The sequence below is a fragment of the Zootoca vivipara genome, chromosome Z2 (genome assembly GCF_965207765.1).
Source record: "Zootoca vivipara chromosome Z2, rZooViv2.hap1.1, whole genome shotgun sequence".
NCBI classification, from domain to species: Eukaryota; Metazoa; Chordata; class Lepidosauria; order Squamata; family Lacertidae; genus Zootoca; species Zootoca vivipara.
In genome coordinates, this window is record NC_142585.1 from 5,810,390 (window position 1) to 5,824,227 (window position 13,838).

The 13,838-nt window shown below is 46.0% G+C and overlaps 1 protein-coding gene across 8 annotated transcripts in view; it reads right to left on the reverse strand.

Moving 5' to 3' along the window:
* The window catches only part of LOC118090248 (fibroblast growth factor 13), a 280,078-nt gene that overhangs the window by 38,091 nt on the left and 228,149 nt on the right, over window positions 1-13,838 (reverse strand). For 7 of the 8 annotated variants that reach the window (XM_060270453.2, XM_088664437.1, XM_035125708.3 and 4 more), the window contains one exon: window positions 701-811. In XM_060270453.2, coding sequence (XP_060126436.1) covers window positions 701-811 — 111 coding nt within the window. Of the gene's footprint in view, window positions 1-700; window positions 812-10,291; window positions 11,643-13,838 lie in introns of those variants that run through there. The other variant, XM_035125706.3, reaches the window with a different exon arrangement.

Sequence of the window (13,838 nt, forward strand, 5' to 3'; positions counted from 1 at the left end):
AATATATAAAAATAAAATAATGTTTTTAAAATAATTGTCATGGACACAGACTCCTGGAGGAAAAAGCTGTGCTGGGATAATTACCACCCTCCAACAAACAAATGATTCAAAGGTTTATGGACATATTTGTGTAAGGAAAAACATTTTCCCACTGGATATTTTCATCTGACTAAACTAAACTAAACAAATCCAACTCTGAAGATAGAGAAGAAAAACTGAAAGCAGAATCTGGTCTATCACCAGAGTGTAGAACACATGCAAATTTAATGAAGTGGGCTGGTTTCTTCACCCTTTCCCCCACAGTTCTTGGTGGGATCATTTGTTTCTAGTACTTTTGGAGAAGCAATGGCTTGGATTTATTTCAGCCAAAATGAGGGAGTGAGAAAACTTTCTCCGGATGGAAAACAAAAACCTAATGAGATCCAAAGCGAAGAGATGAAACCCTCCAGATCTCCATGGAGATAACATTCGGACAGGTTTTTCATAAGCCACCACTACCTCCACTGGTTCATCTAACATTCAAGTGTTTTTCTACAGAAGGTTGAACAACAAACACACAGAGAATAATAATGTCACCTTGGTTCCATCTGCCACATGCTATCTCCAAAATAGCCATTGGATTTAGGTTTTGGGTTTTTTTAAGCCATTCATATGGACTTGTAGACTGCACAAACAAACCACTTCCAAGGTGAATACTCACTGTAGGTACTCTCTTCCTCTTTAGTGCCATCGATAGTTCCATCTGCTTGTAGCTGCAAGTGATACCCTTGCCGGCTGTACAGTTTTGTTACAATGCCTTTAAGCTGTGGTTCTGTAAGAAAACAAACAAGTGGAAAAGATTAAAAGTTCAATTCTGAAACTGACATTGCATATGCTTTCGGTGAACAAAAAAGACATGCCTCATTTTTCCAGAGAAAAACACCCCAAGCTAGAAGTTTCACAGCTATTTGTAAGATTGCCGAAACAAATCAGCAACTGGAGCATTGGTGGTCACCACTGACTTGGGGTAAGAAATGCAGGTGGTTTTAAAACACAAATCTTGTGCCAGTGGATCAAAATACCAGCAGTATGTTACATGGCTGAAGGAGCTAGATCTGATTGCTATTAAGATTAGAAATGTGTTGGCAAGGAAAAGATCCTGCCTTTTAATGAGCTTGAGATTCATCAGCAGTAGAATAAAAAGCGAGGGGAGGAAGGAAAAACACTTCTTAAAATGAGAGGATGTGTGCTAACCAAGAACCAAGCTGAGAGGTATAGTTAGTACCACTGCAGTTCCAATTAACCATTGGGCATCAAGAGACAGAAGTACTTAAATATATGTTAGAGGAAGGTAATAGGAAAGAGGGTAAGTGTAAGCAACAATACAGCAGAATTGAACCCAAATTATGTTTTTACTTGGTTTCAAATGGTGCGTGTGTGTGAGAGAGAGAGACACAGAGAGAAACAGACAAACAAACAGACAGACAGACAGACAGACAGATACCATACAGTGAATATCTGGAATTTGGCAAGTATTGTGAATCCAGACAAATGTTGAGAATGTCAAAAAAATGCCAAGGATACACTATCCAAAGTTTTACATTCTTAAAATAATAATATTAATAAGTTCTTTAAGTTGTTTAAACTGGGTTGAATGTTGTATTTTTATATTCCTGTAACCTACCCTGGAATCTTATAGTGAAGGAAGAAAGAGAGAGAGAAGGAAAGAAGGAAGGAGAGAAAGAAAAGGGAACTATCTGTATCCAAAGAGTAGGGAAATCTGTCATATGTCTTTGAATGTTCCCCAGACATTCATCTGGCATTGTCAGCATTCATGTGCAAATGTCAGCATGTGCCACAGTCAGGTGATTCACTGGAGGGTCTACACAGTCCTCCAGGATTTCAGCATCAAGAACCCTCTGACTCCTGTCCCCCACCTTCTCAGGTGTCCCTGGCTAGAGCAGAGTGCCCACTGTCCGGGATTAGGGAGCCCAGCAAATGCACACCCATGCTTCCATCTGCAGCCTGCTATGCAGCTAAACAGACATATGAACATTTCTGAGACACATGGGTACAGCAACATCCTTTCCACCATAAATCTCATTTAGTCTCATTCAGTCAGAGCATCAGAGGAACGTGAAGACTTGACTGAAGAATGACTTGTGACACAATGAAATGCAGCCTCATGAATGGCACGTTTCTTTCCAGAAAGTGTCAACAAACACCTGCACCATAGATATGGGGATCTGTGCCTGGGGATCTGTGCCTGGCTTCATCAGTTTTAGTTAGTTTGGGACCTCTGCAGTGAATCAGTGAGAGGTGCAGAAGTAATTGGTGTCCACCTCCAGCCACAGCAAAGAAACTGTTCCCATCTCGTTCAAATGGGATCTGGAGGTGATGCACACTGCTTCCCAAATGCAACATTAGCAAAGCAGACCAACCTGGTGATGCTGTTAAGCTTATTTAGGACCTCATCATCCATCATGTCCCTCTTTTAGGATGCATCTAAGTGGCCTTTGGATTTTTTTGTTTTTTGGAAACATACCTTTAGAAATGTGATGTACTGCAATGACAAATGGGTTTGAAAACACACACGTTGTACAGGCACCCACCAGGTTTTGCTACCACTTCAAATCAACCATCTACTTAATGGAAGATTTTACGGGTTTAGAAGATTTAGCAAAGCAAAACCAGGGAGCGAGGATTTGCTAATTCCGTTTTCCAAAATACGCGAGACCATTTACATGCTTGCTCATCCTTTGTTGCTGTGTAACATTTGAAATTGCCCATAGTTATCAGACCCACCACAAATTGGATTGCTGATTGTTGGGCCAAAATGCTGTTAACAAGAACGACTCTCTACTTCCTTTTACAGCCTGGCACTTCAGGTCTCTTCACGTGTTTTTTTTTTTTAAAAAGCATATTATGTACACAATAGATGTGTCTGTACACACACATACACAAGAAATGCAGCATATGAAATTGAGACGTGTGTTTGCAAATACATGTCTTGTACAAGTTTCTTGCATCAGAGTGTGTCATAGCTCCTGGTCTAGTGAGCACAGTTAACCCAGGGATAATATCTATGCAGTGCATGAAACAACTCTTAGTTCTTCAGCTGGTTAAGAACAACAGGAATATTTAATGGTTGCTAGTTTGGTGATTTATTTATTTTTTAGTAAAGTAAAACCAGAGGAGAGGGAATTGGCTCATTCCCCTTTCCTAAACCTTCTAGAGCATTCAGATGCTTGCTCATTCCTCCCCGCCCACCCAGGTGCATCCCTCGTCTCACACATTTTATACAGAAGACCAACCTCACAAAACAGTGATAGGAAAGTATTGGTGACAACAGCAGCCTGGAGCAAATGCATAGATTCAAAGGGAGACTAAAGCTAGAGTGGGAAGCCTAGTAAAAGAGAGAGCTTCATCAATGCACTATCTGAGCTAAACCAACCTTACAGGGTTGTTGAGAGGATAAAGTGGGATAATACCATCTAGAATCACAGAATCATAGAACTGCAGAGTTGGAAGAGACCGTGAATATCCTCTAGTTCAACCCCCTGCAATGCAGCAATCCTTTGCCCAACATGGGGCTTGAACCCACAACCCTGAGATTAAGAGTGCCATGTTCTGCCAACTGAGCCATCTCAGTCCACAATGGGCATATGCGTGGCCCTGAACTACTTGGGCATAGTTAGTGGGTGGCTCGGAATAAGACAGATTCACATGAAAATGTGGGATGTGACAATGATGCATAAACACAACCGGAGTTGGGTAAGGTGATCTCTCCATCCCTCGCAACTCCATCTTCATGTAACATATCCTGAGTGGGTATGCAGGGGGCGTATGAAATATGGGAAGATCATTCATGTATACAGATGACAGGGTTGTGTGTGGAAATAAGTGGAGCCTATAAGCCAAACTGCATGTGTGCATTCTCTGAGTAAGTCACTGATGATTGAGGCGGTGGCAGAGCATCTGTTTTGCACGCAGAAGGTCCCAGGTTCAAACTCCAGGTAGGGTTCCTGCCTGAAACCTTGGACAGCCACTGCCTGCCATTGTAGACAATACTGTGCTAGATGGGCTAATGGTTTTACTTTCTCCTGTGACCCACCTGGAGAAGGAACTGGCAAACCACTCCAGAATTTTACAAAGAAAACTTCATGGACAAAGACAACAGGCATATTAAAGTTATGACGCTGGAAGATGACTCAGCTGGTGTAAATGAGTGTGAACCTTTGCCTTTTTTTGCACCAAGTTAACACCTGGCTCTCCTTCATGGATCACTGCCTTGTCGTGGCGAAGGGCTTGAATAACTCAGAGAAGCTATGAGCTATGCCATGCAGGGCCACCCAAGAGGGACAGGTCATAGTGGAGAGTTTTGACTAAATGTGATCCACCTGGATCAGGAACTGGCAACCCACTCCAATATCCCTGCCAAGAAAATTCCATGGACAAAGACAACAGGCATATAAAAGTTATGACGCTGGAAGATGAGCCCCTCAGGTTGGAAGGCGTCCAACATGCTACTGAGGAAGAGCGGAGGACAAGTACAAGTAGATTCAGAGCTGATGAAGCAGCTGGGCCAAAGCCGAAAAGTCACTCAGTTGCAGATATGCCTGGAAGCGAAATGAAAGTCCAATTCTGTAAAGAAAAGTATTGCATAGGAACCTGGAATGTAAGAACCATGAACATTGGTGAGCTGGATGTGGTAAAAAATGAGATTGCAAGAATAAATATTGACATCCTGGGCATCAGTGAACTAAAATGGATGGGAATGGGCTAATTCAGTTCAGATGACCATCATATCTACTACTGGGGGCAAGAAACCCGTAGAAGAAATGGAGTGGCCCTCATAGTCAACAAAAGAGTGATGAAAGCTGTACTGGGATGCAATATCAAAAATGATAGAATGATCTCAATACGAATCCAAGGCACACCTTTTAACATCACAGTAATCCAAGTTTATGCACCAACTACCAGTGCTGAAGAAAGTGAAATTGACCAAATCTATGGAGACTTACAACACCGTCTAGCAATGACACCAAAGAAGGATGTTCTTCTCATTATAGGGGATTGGAATGCTAAGGTAGGGAATCAAGAGATAGAAGGAACAACTGGCAAGTTTGGCCTTGGAGTTCAAAACACAGGGCAAAGGCTAATAGAGTTCTGTCAAGAGAACAAGCTGGTCATTACAAACATTCTTTTCCAACAACACAAGAGACGACTCTTCACATGGACATCACCAGATGGGCAGCATCGAAACCAGATTGATTATATTCTCTGCAGCCAAAGATGGAGAAGCTCTATACAGTCAGCAAAAACAAGACCTGGAGCTTACTGTGGCTCAGATCATCAGCTTCTTATAGAAAAATTCCAGCTTAAACTGAAGAAAGTAGGAAAATCCACTGGAATGCTCCAACTACCGCACAATTGTGCTCATTTCACACACTAGCAAGGTTATGCTTAAAATTTTACAAGGCAGGCTTAAGCAGTATGTGAACTGAGAATTCCCAGAAGTGCAAGCTGGATTTCGAAGGGGCAGAGGAACCAGAGACCAAATTGCAGACATGTTCTGGATTATGGAGAAAGCTAGAGAGTTCCAGAAAAACATCTACTTCTGCTTCGACTACGCAAAAGCATTTGACTGTGTCGATGACAGCAAACTATGGCAAGTTCTTAAAGAAACGGGAGTGCCTCATCTGTCTACCGAGAAATCTCTAACAAGAAGCTACAGTTAGAACTGGATACGGAATAAGTGATTGTTCAAAATTGGGAAAGGAGTATGACAAGGCTGTATATTGTCTCCCTGCTTATTTAACGTATATGCAGAATTCATCATGCGAAAGGCTGGACTGGATAAAATCCAAGCCAGAATTAAGATTGCCGGAAGAAATATCAACAACCTCAGATATGCTGATGACACAACTTTGATAGCAGAAAGTGAGGAGGAATTAAAGAACCTTTTAATGAGGGTGAAAGAGGGGAGGGCAAAATATGGTCTGAAACTCAACATAAAAAAAACCTAAGATCATGGCCACTGGTCCCATCACCTCCTGGCAAATAGAAGGGGGAGAAATGGAGGCAGTGAGAGTTTTTACTTTCTTGGGTTCCATGATCACTGCAGATGGTGACAGCAGTCACAAAATTAAAAGATTCCTACATCTTGGGAGAAAAGCAATGACCATCCTAGACAGCTTCTTAAAAAGCAGAGACATCAGCTTACTGACAAAGGTTCGTATAGTTAAAAGCAATGTTTTTCCCAGTAGTGATGTATGGAAGTGAGATCTGGACCATAAAGAAGGCTCATCGCTGAAGAATTGATGCTTTTGAATTATGGTGCTGGAGGAGACTCTTGAGAGTCCCATGGACTGCAAGGAGATCAAACCTATCCATTCTGAAGGAAATCAGCCCTGAGTGCTCACTGGAAGGACAGATCGTGAAGCTGAGGCTCCAATACTTTGGCCACCTCATGAGAAGAGAAAACTCTCTGGAAAAGACCCTGATGTTGGGAAAGAGAAGGGGACGACAGAGGACGAGATGGTTGGACAGTGTTCTCGAAGCTACCAACATGAGTTTGACCAAACTGCGGAAGGCAGTGGAAAACAGGAGTGCCTGGTGTGCTCTGGTCCATGGGGTTACGAAGAGTCGGACACGACTAAAGAACTAAACAACAACAACAACAATGACCTATCTACCATTTAGGCCAGGGGTTGTTAACCTAGTCCCTACCACCCACTAGTGGGTGTTTCAGGATTCTAGGTGGGTGGTAGCGGGTTCTACACACAAGCTGAATCCTCCTTCCATCGAGCACTGGTTGGGGGGGGGTAAGGAAATTTTACCACCAAGAAAGATGCATTAGTGGGCAGTAGGTATTAAAAGGTTAACTACCCCAGATTTAGGCAAATGAGGAAGGGCAGTACCTCAGGGGTAGAGAGAGTGGTACCTCGAGTTACAAACGCCTCAGGTTACAAACGCTTCAGGTTTCAAACTTTCTAACCTGGAAGAGTTACCTCGAGTTGAGAACTTTGCCGCAGGATGAGAATGGAAATAGTGTGCTGGCGGCGCAACGGCAGCAAGAGGCCCCATTAGCGAAAGCACGCGTTTGTTAAGAACAGTTTCAGTTTAAGAATGGACCTCCAGAATGAATTAAGTTCGTAACTAGAGGTACAACTGTATCTGCATTCAGAAAGTCCCAGGTTCAATCCCTGGCATCTTCAGGTTGGGCTGGGGTGGAATATCCGCTGCCTGAAAACCAGTCAGTGTAGACAATGCTGAGCTACATGGACCAAGTTAGCTTCTTATGTTGCTGATGCACAAACATACATCTCAAGTGAGTGCAGAAATCTGGAACAGCAGAGAAATCCAGGATGGTACATGAACAAGGTAGAGGCAGAAGATGCCGTTCACCATTGTGTCCATGGTGTTGGGTGCACAAAGAGAGACACATTCTTGGCATGCCAATTCCTTTGTGTGTGTAGAAAATAAAAAAACCTCCACAAGAAACTGAAATCAGCCATTGTCAAAAATGCACAGGAACTTAGGAATGGAAACAAGCGTAGGAAATCATAAGGACAGTTACAAGTGTGTGGGAAAGGAAAGAAAACTGGTGCCTGTCTATATTGGTGAGTGTGCAAGATGCTCAGAAGGCATAACAAGAAGTCCTTTAGTAAGCTTGAGAAAAGGAGGAAAGAAAGAAAGGGGCAGAAGATCTGAGGCAGAGCAATGTGAAAGGAAAAAGAGGAGATCAGGGACTGGGGCGTTTAAAGCACTGGAGATCAAAGAGAAGTCAGAGCAGTGGAATGAACAGAGTCCCGAACTTAGAGGAAGGAGATCCAGGTTCAAATCCCCACTCATCTGTGAAGCTTTCTGGGTGATCTGAGCCAGTCACCCCCCTCAGTCCAGAGTACTTTACAGGGCTGTCGTAAGGATAAAATGAGGCTGGGCTGATGCCCACCTCTGAGCTCCTCGGAGGAAGGGCAGAATGCAAATGCAACCAAGGCTGTGTATACACCATATATTTAAAATAAGTTCCCCCCTCCTGCCCACAAAAACAAAGAATCATGGGAGCTCCACCTCCAGTTCCAGTTCCCAGCACCCTTAAACTACAGTTCCAAATATTCTTTTGGGAGGTGTTTTAAAGGTGTTACCACAACAAAAAGGTGGATTTGGGTAACTAATTATTACCATTGATATCTGAATGCTTGGCTTTCCATTACCCATTATGTTTTGCTGTATGGAAGAGCATAATGCTTAGCTGGTCATGTGTCAATTGCCACATTTCTCTCCAGATACATGGATCAGGAAGCAGAGATGTGCCAATCAACTTCCATTCAAATCTCAGCCTGCATGCTTGATGTTAAAATTGGTCTGCTGGATGTTAAAATTAGGACCGCTTTCATATGTTATGGGAAACTCATCTGTGTCAGAAAGTACATGGAACTTGTGTATAGATGCTTATTTGTTTAATTTGACTGTATGTTGTTGTTGCAACATGGGTAGAGGGGAGCACCACCCATGTGTGAAACATGTGAGAACATACCACTCCCCCTATGTATCAGAGATGTACCTGACCCAAAAGCAAAATCAACCTTATATTTCTATGACTCACAGGCACTGCAAGCAGCAGTTGTCACTGGTGTCTGATACTCAGAAGTATACCGCCTTTGAGTATGGAGGTTTGTTTTCATTATTGTGGCCAACACCCAGCTGTTACACTCCACACATCCAACCACAGAAGAGCCATGGAAGCTCCTGGCTTCCACCATACAATGGCCAGACAATGCGCCAAGAAGCCTCATGCAGCCAGCCAACACTTGCATCCTGCTCCATTAAAGGAGCATAGGAAACTGGCTTATACTGAGTCAGAACACTGGCCCATCTAGCTTAGTACTGTCTACACTGACCGGCAGCATTTTTTTCAGGGTTTCAGACAGGGATTCTCTCCAGACCTATTTGAAGATGCCAGGGATTAAACCTGGGACCTTTTACGTGCAAAGCAGAGATTCCACCACTGAGCCATGGTCCTTCCCACACTACAAAGGGCTGCAACTAATCAGGAACAGTTGCAAATATACCTTTTCTTTTTTAAAAACAAACAAACAAACAAACAAAAAACCCATTTGTTGCCTCCTGAGCATGCAGGTCACAAGCCCTAATGGCCACATATGAAGATGGTTTCAATCCACGTTGGGGTGGGGTTGCAAATCAGTAGCGCAACCTGGGTTGAAGGTCCCCAACTCAATACTTGGCATTCTCAGCCCAGAGGAAGATAAATCAGAGCAGAAATGACTGGAATGGATGGACTAATGTCTGCCTCTCATATAAGGCAGCTGCATAGGTTCCTACAGCATTTGTTCACATCTCCCCCCCCTTTTCCCCCAGTAGGAAAACCAGAATGCCTGGTGTTGGTCCTCCGCAGAGAACCCTGAAGGACCACAACAAAAGGGTTCATCTAACTCAGCATCCCATTCCCCACGGTGGCCAGTCTTATGGGAAGCCGTGAAGCAAGGGAGTGAAGGCAAGAACCCTCTCCTGCTCTTGCTCCTCAGCACCAGATATTCAGAGGCATTCTGCTCTTGTACATGGAGGGTCTAACTCTTGGGGGGAAGAAGAAGAAGAAGAAGAAGAAGAAGAAGAAGAAGAAGAAGAAGAAGAAGAAGAAGAAGAAGAAGAAGAAGAAGAAGAAGAAGAAGAAGAAGAAGAAGAAGAAGAAGAAGAGCCCTCTTGGTGCAGACTGAGAATCCAGCTTCCATCTCCTAACAAGAGCTACGCAGATGCCAAAAGGCCCAGAAGCAGGGGGGCTTCCAAGCAATAGCCATCCCCAACACATTCAACAGTATTCTGACATATGGAGCTGCCTTTATACCAAGGCAGACAACTGGGTCCATCTAGCTCAGTATTGTCCACACTGACTGGCAGTGGCTCTCTAAGGTTTCAGGCAGGGGACATTCCCAGCCCTGTCTGGAGATTGAACCAGGGACCTTCTCTGCCTGCCAAGCAAATGCTCTACCTCTGAGCCTTTCCCACAAGGGGCATTAGACACCAGAGTCCAAAGAGGCATCACGACTAACAGAGCTCACCTCTCCCCAGTGATAGGAGCATCAGAACAGAAGACTAGAGGTCCAGCTAGTCCAGAACCCTCCAATTGCAGTGGCCTATCAGACGCCTTACAAGGAAGCCTGCAGCAGGACAGGAAACCAAACAGCCCACCCCGGTTTTCGCAGGGGTGCAGCTCCTCACCCAGGAACAGGTCCACCTCCCCCGCAACCCGGAGCAAGCCTGCCATCCCTCGCCTCCCCCACCAGCCCACCTGGTTTCCTCCTCCGCCTTTTCTTGGAGCCGAAGAGCTTGACCCTGGAGAAGACGCTGAGCTTCTTCTTGTCGGCACAGCTGGTCTTGGTCTTGCTGGGGCTGCTGACACATTTGCAGGCGTTGGACTTCTCCCGCTCCCTCGCTTGCCTCTTCTGTCGGATCAGGGAGCTGGCGATGGCTGCTGCCATAGCCGCCACCCTGGAGGGTCAGACGTCGGGGCTGCGGGGGCTGCTTGCGGGGGGAGCCCCCAGCATGCTGCTCTCGCCTCCCCTCGGAAGAAAATTAATAAATGATGCGAGGCCCGGCGTGACAGGAGGCCGGGCCACTTCCCACCTCGCAAGAAAGGTGGGGCAGCCGCCTCTTGGGGGCCACGCGGGGCGGAGAGCGTCCGCGTGCCTTTCGGTTCTAAGCCGCCCAGTCCCGATCCCTTCCTGTGAGTAGAGTAGAGGGAAGGGGTGAAAAAGAATCCTTCTCAAACTTGGTCCCGGACTGAAAAGTTGCCTGCCCAGTCAGCGAAGAGAGGAAGCCAACAGGTCCCTCGGCGTCTCCAAATGCTCCTTTGGCGCAGCATTGGCGCTGTTGGGCCCCGGCGGCGCCTCGCGCCGAAGCTTCGTCCCCCTTTCCCCCTTTCTTTCGACCACTGGCAAAGCAATCACCCTTTCAGGAACTCGGAGGGAGACGGGGAGGTGGAGAGAAAGAGGGAGGCACGGGGAGCGCCCGGGCTGTTGTCCGTTCCCTTCTTGGAAATGTGGGCACCAGTTGTGGGGTCTTCTTCAGTAAGTTCTCCAAGCTGCTGCTGCGTGCGGGACTGTCCGGGTCCCTGCGGGAGCGCCAGCGGATTGGCACGGGCTCTCCTCAAACCGGGAGCGGTAGCCGCAGCATCTCCCAAATCCTCCTCCTGGCTTTGGCGTGTTTTCGGATGGAAGATGGGGAGTGGGGGTGCGGGTGAGAGAAACTGGGTTTTCCTTCGACAGCAGCACCTGCAAACAAAGGCAGCAGCAGGACTAACGGAGGCTGCGCTCTCTTTGCCAGGAGCCGCACGGCGACGCAGCAAAGCCCCTCAGCAGCACAGCTCAGCAAACCCCTCCTTTTCAGCAAATGCAGAAATCGGACTAAGAGCGAAGGGAGCCGAGGAGGAGGATGAAGCAGAGGAAGAGGAAGAAGGGGAGGGGGTGAAGCAGCTTGGAGGCAGACGCAGCTGTGGCTAGAGGAGGCGGCGGTCTCCCTGGGTAGGTAGAGAGGCGGGGGGCGAGGCGGGGGGGCGAGGACGGCCCCTCTAAGCAAGAAGCGCCTCTCGGTGGAGAAAGAGGCAGCAGACACCCAAACAGACGTGACTTGCCTTAGAAAGAACTTCGAGGAGCTAGGATGCCGGAGTGGCAGGGAAAGGTGGGGCGGGGGCGCGCGTCGTGAGAAACCCGACAGGCGGGCACGCTTGGGAGACGATGGGTGTCCAGCAGAAGGAGGACTCAGCGGTTGGCTCGGAGCAAACGGTCCACCTTTGAATCCTGCACTTGCATCTTTCTCGTTCTCATCCTGTGGGGAAGCTCACACTAGCAAGGCATTAAGGAGACAAGGCCTCTCACCGAAGCCAGTAGAAGACCATTTAAAAAAATATTAAGGAGAAGGATGGTGGGTTGGCAAACCCCCAAAATATGCACCCAAATTTAGCCACATGCCCTCGCCTCAGAACACAATGATAAAAGAACTGGTTGCAGTGCCCCAGTAAAGGAAACCAATCAGGGTTCTTCTGGGTTTTAAGAAGGGGCAAGGGGCTAGTTCCTCAGGAAGGCTTTCCCCAAACTGCTTGTTGCCTGCACCATGATTTTGGTGAGGGGGTGATTATAAGCTCCTAGTAAGCAGAGACCTTTTGCCTCTCCAGTGTTGCTTTTGGGTTTTCTCTGTATGCCTGCAGAGCTGACTTGCTTCCCCATTCCAACATGTGAAAAGTGGCCTTGCTTTCCATTTCCAAATATTAATCTGATAGCAAACAGGGGCAGTTTAAAATAAACCCTTAGTGATTTCTTGAGTGCAGAGTAGCCAGGCAAAATTTTTCATCAAAACGTTCAAACAACAGAATCTGGATTGAAGTGTGTGGTTCTTCTGAGAAATCAGAACACTGATCTAAAAACAGCTGGCTGTCATGCTTTTGACCAATCAGCTGCATGTTTATCCAGAACGAGGAAATGGTCTTTCTTGCCATAAGCACATTAATGAGTGTTTGACTTCCTCACTACATCTGTGTCCTCTCAAACAGCTAAGCCCTGTCATCCCCTGAGATGTCATCAAAGTCAAATACACAGACACGGGGTTGGTTGTAGAATCAAAGAATCAAAGTTGGAAGGGACCCCAAGCGTCATCCAGCCCAACCCCCTGCAATGCAGGAATCACAGCTAAAGAATCCTTGACAGATGGTCATCCAACCTCTGTTTAAAAACCTCCAGTGAAGGAGACTCAGCCACCTTATCTAAAACTACAAAATACTATGATGCATGCATTACCAAGCAGAAACTTGTGTGATGATAACTGGGACCTAAATTACAAAGAGCAACTGAGACAGGAAAAAGTGAATTGATTAATCTGTAGTACTCTCAGTCATCACCTCCCTTCTCATGCCACCGCGGCGACAAGCCTCTGTTATGATCAACAGACACTGCTTTCTGCTTTCTCAGAAATTTCTTCTGCCATCTTCAGGGAACCAGTGAAGTTGTCAGAGGGTCAGACAAGGACCTTGGAGACTAACTTTCAAATCCCACTATGGTAATGAAGCCCTCTGGGTGACTTTGGGCCAGTCACAATCTCTCAGCCTGACCTACCTCACAGGGTTGTTGTGAGGAAAGAACAGGGAGGCGAGAACTATCTATACCACCTTGAGTTCCCTTGGAGGAAAGGTGGAATACAAATGTAATAATGAAATAATAAAAATATCCTAGATGGAAAGTACAGAGTAAGTTTTTGAGATCTTCAGTGAAGGTCTAGGCACCTCAGAGAGGTGCAATTCAAATGCAGAGCCTGCCTACCCACACCTGAGAATGGAAACAGTGATTGTATCATGGCTTGCAGCTGGTACTGCCAAAATGCAAATTGTTGTTGTTGTTAATTCAATTTATATACTGCCCCTTATCCAAGATCCGAGGGCAGTGTACAACATTAAAAAGATAACTTACATAGCATAATAATGGAAGACAATCATAGAAATAGTTATAACAACAGGCCCTCCCCCATTTTATTTTATTTTAATCCACATGGATTGTTTAATGGCCAAAGAAGAATGTTTTCGCCTGGAGCTTAAAGATATGTAATGATGGTGCTAGGCAAGCCTGTCTGGGGAGCCACTCCAGAGAAGGCCTGTTCTCGTGTCACCAGCTACTGAAGGTATTTTGGAGGAGGCACATGAAAAAGGGCATCAGAGGAGGATCACAGGGTTAAGGTTGGTTCATATGGGGAGAGGTAGTCCTTGACGTATTGCGGTCCTGAGCCATTTAAGGCTTATAGGTCAAAACCAGCACTTTGAATTGGGCCTGGGAACTAATTGGCAGCCTGTGCAA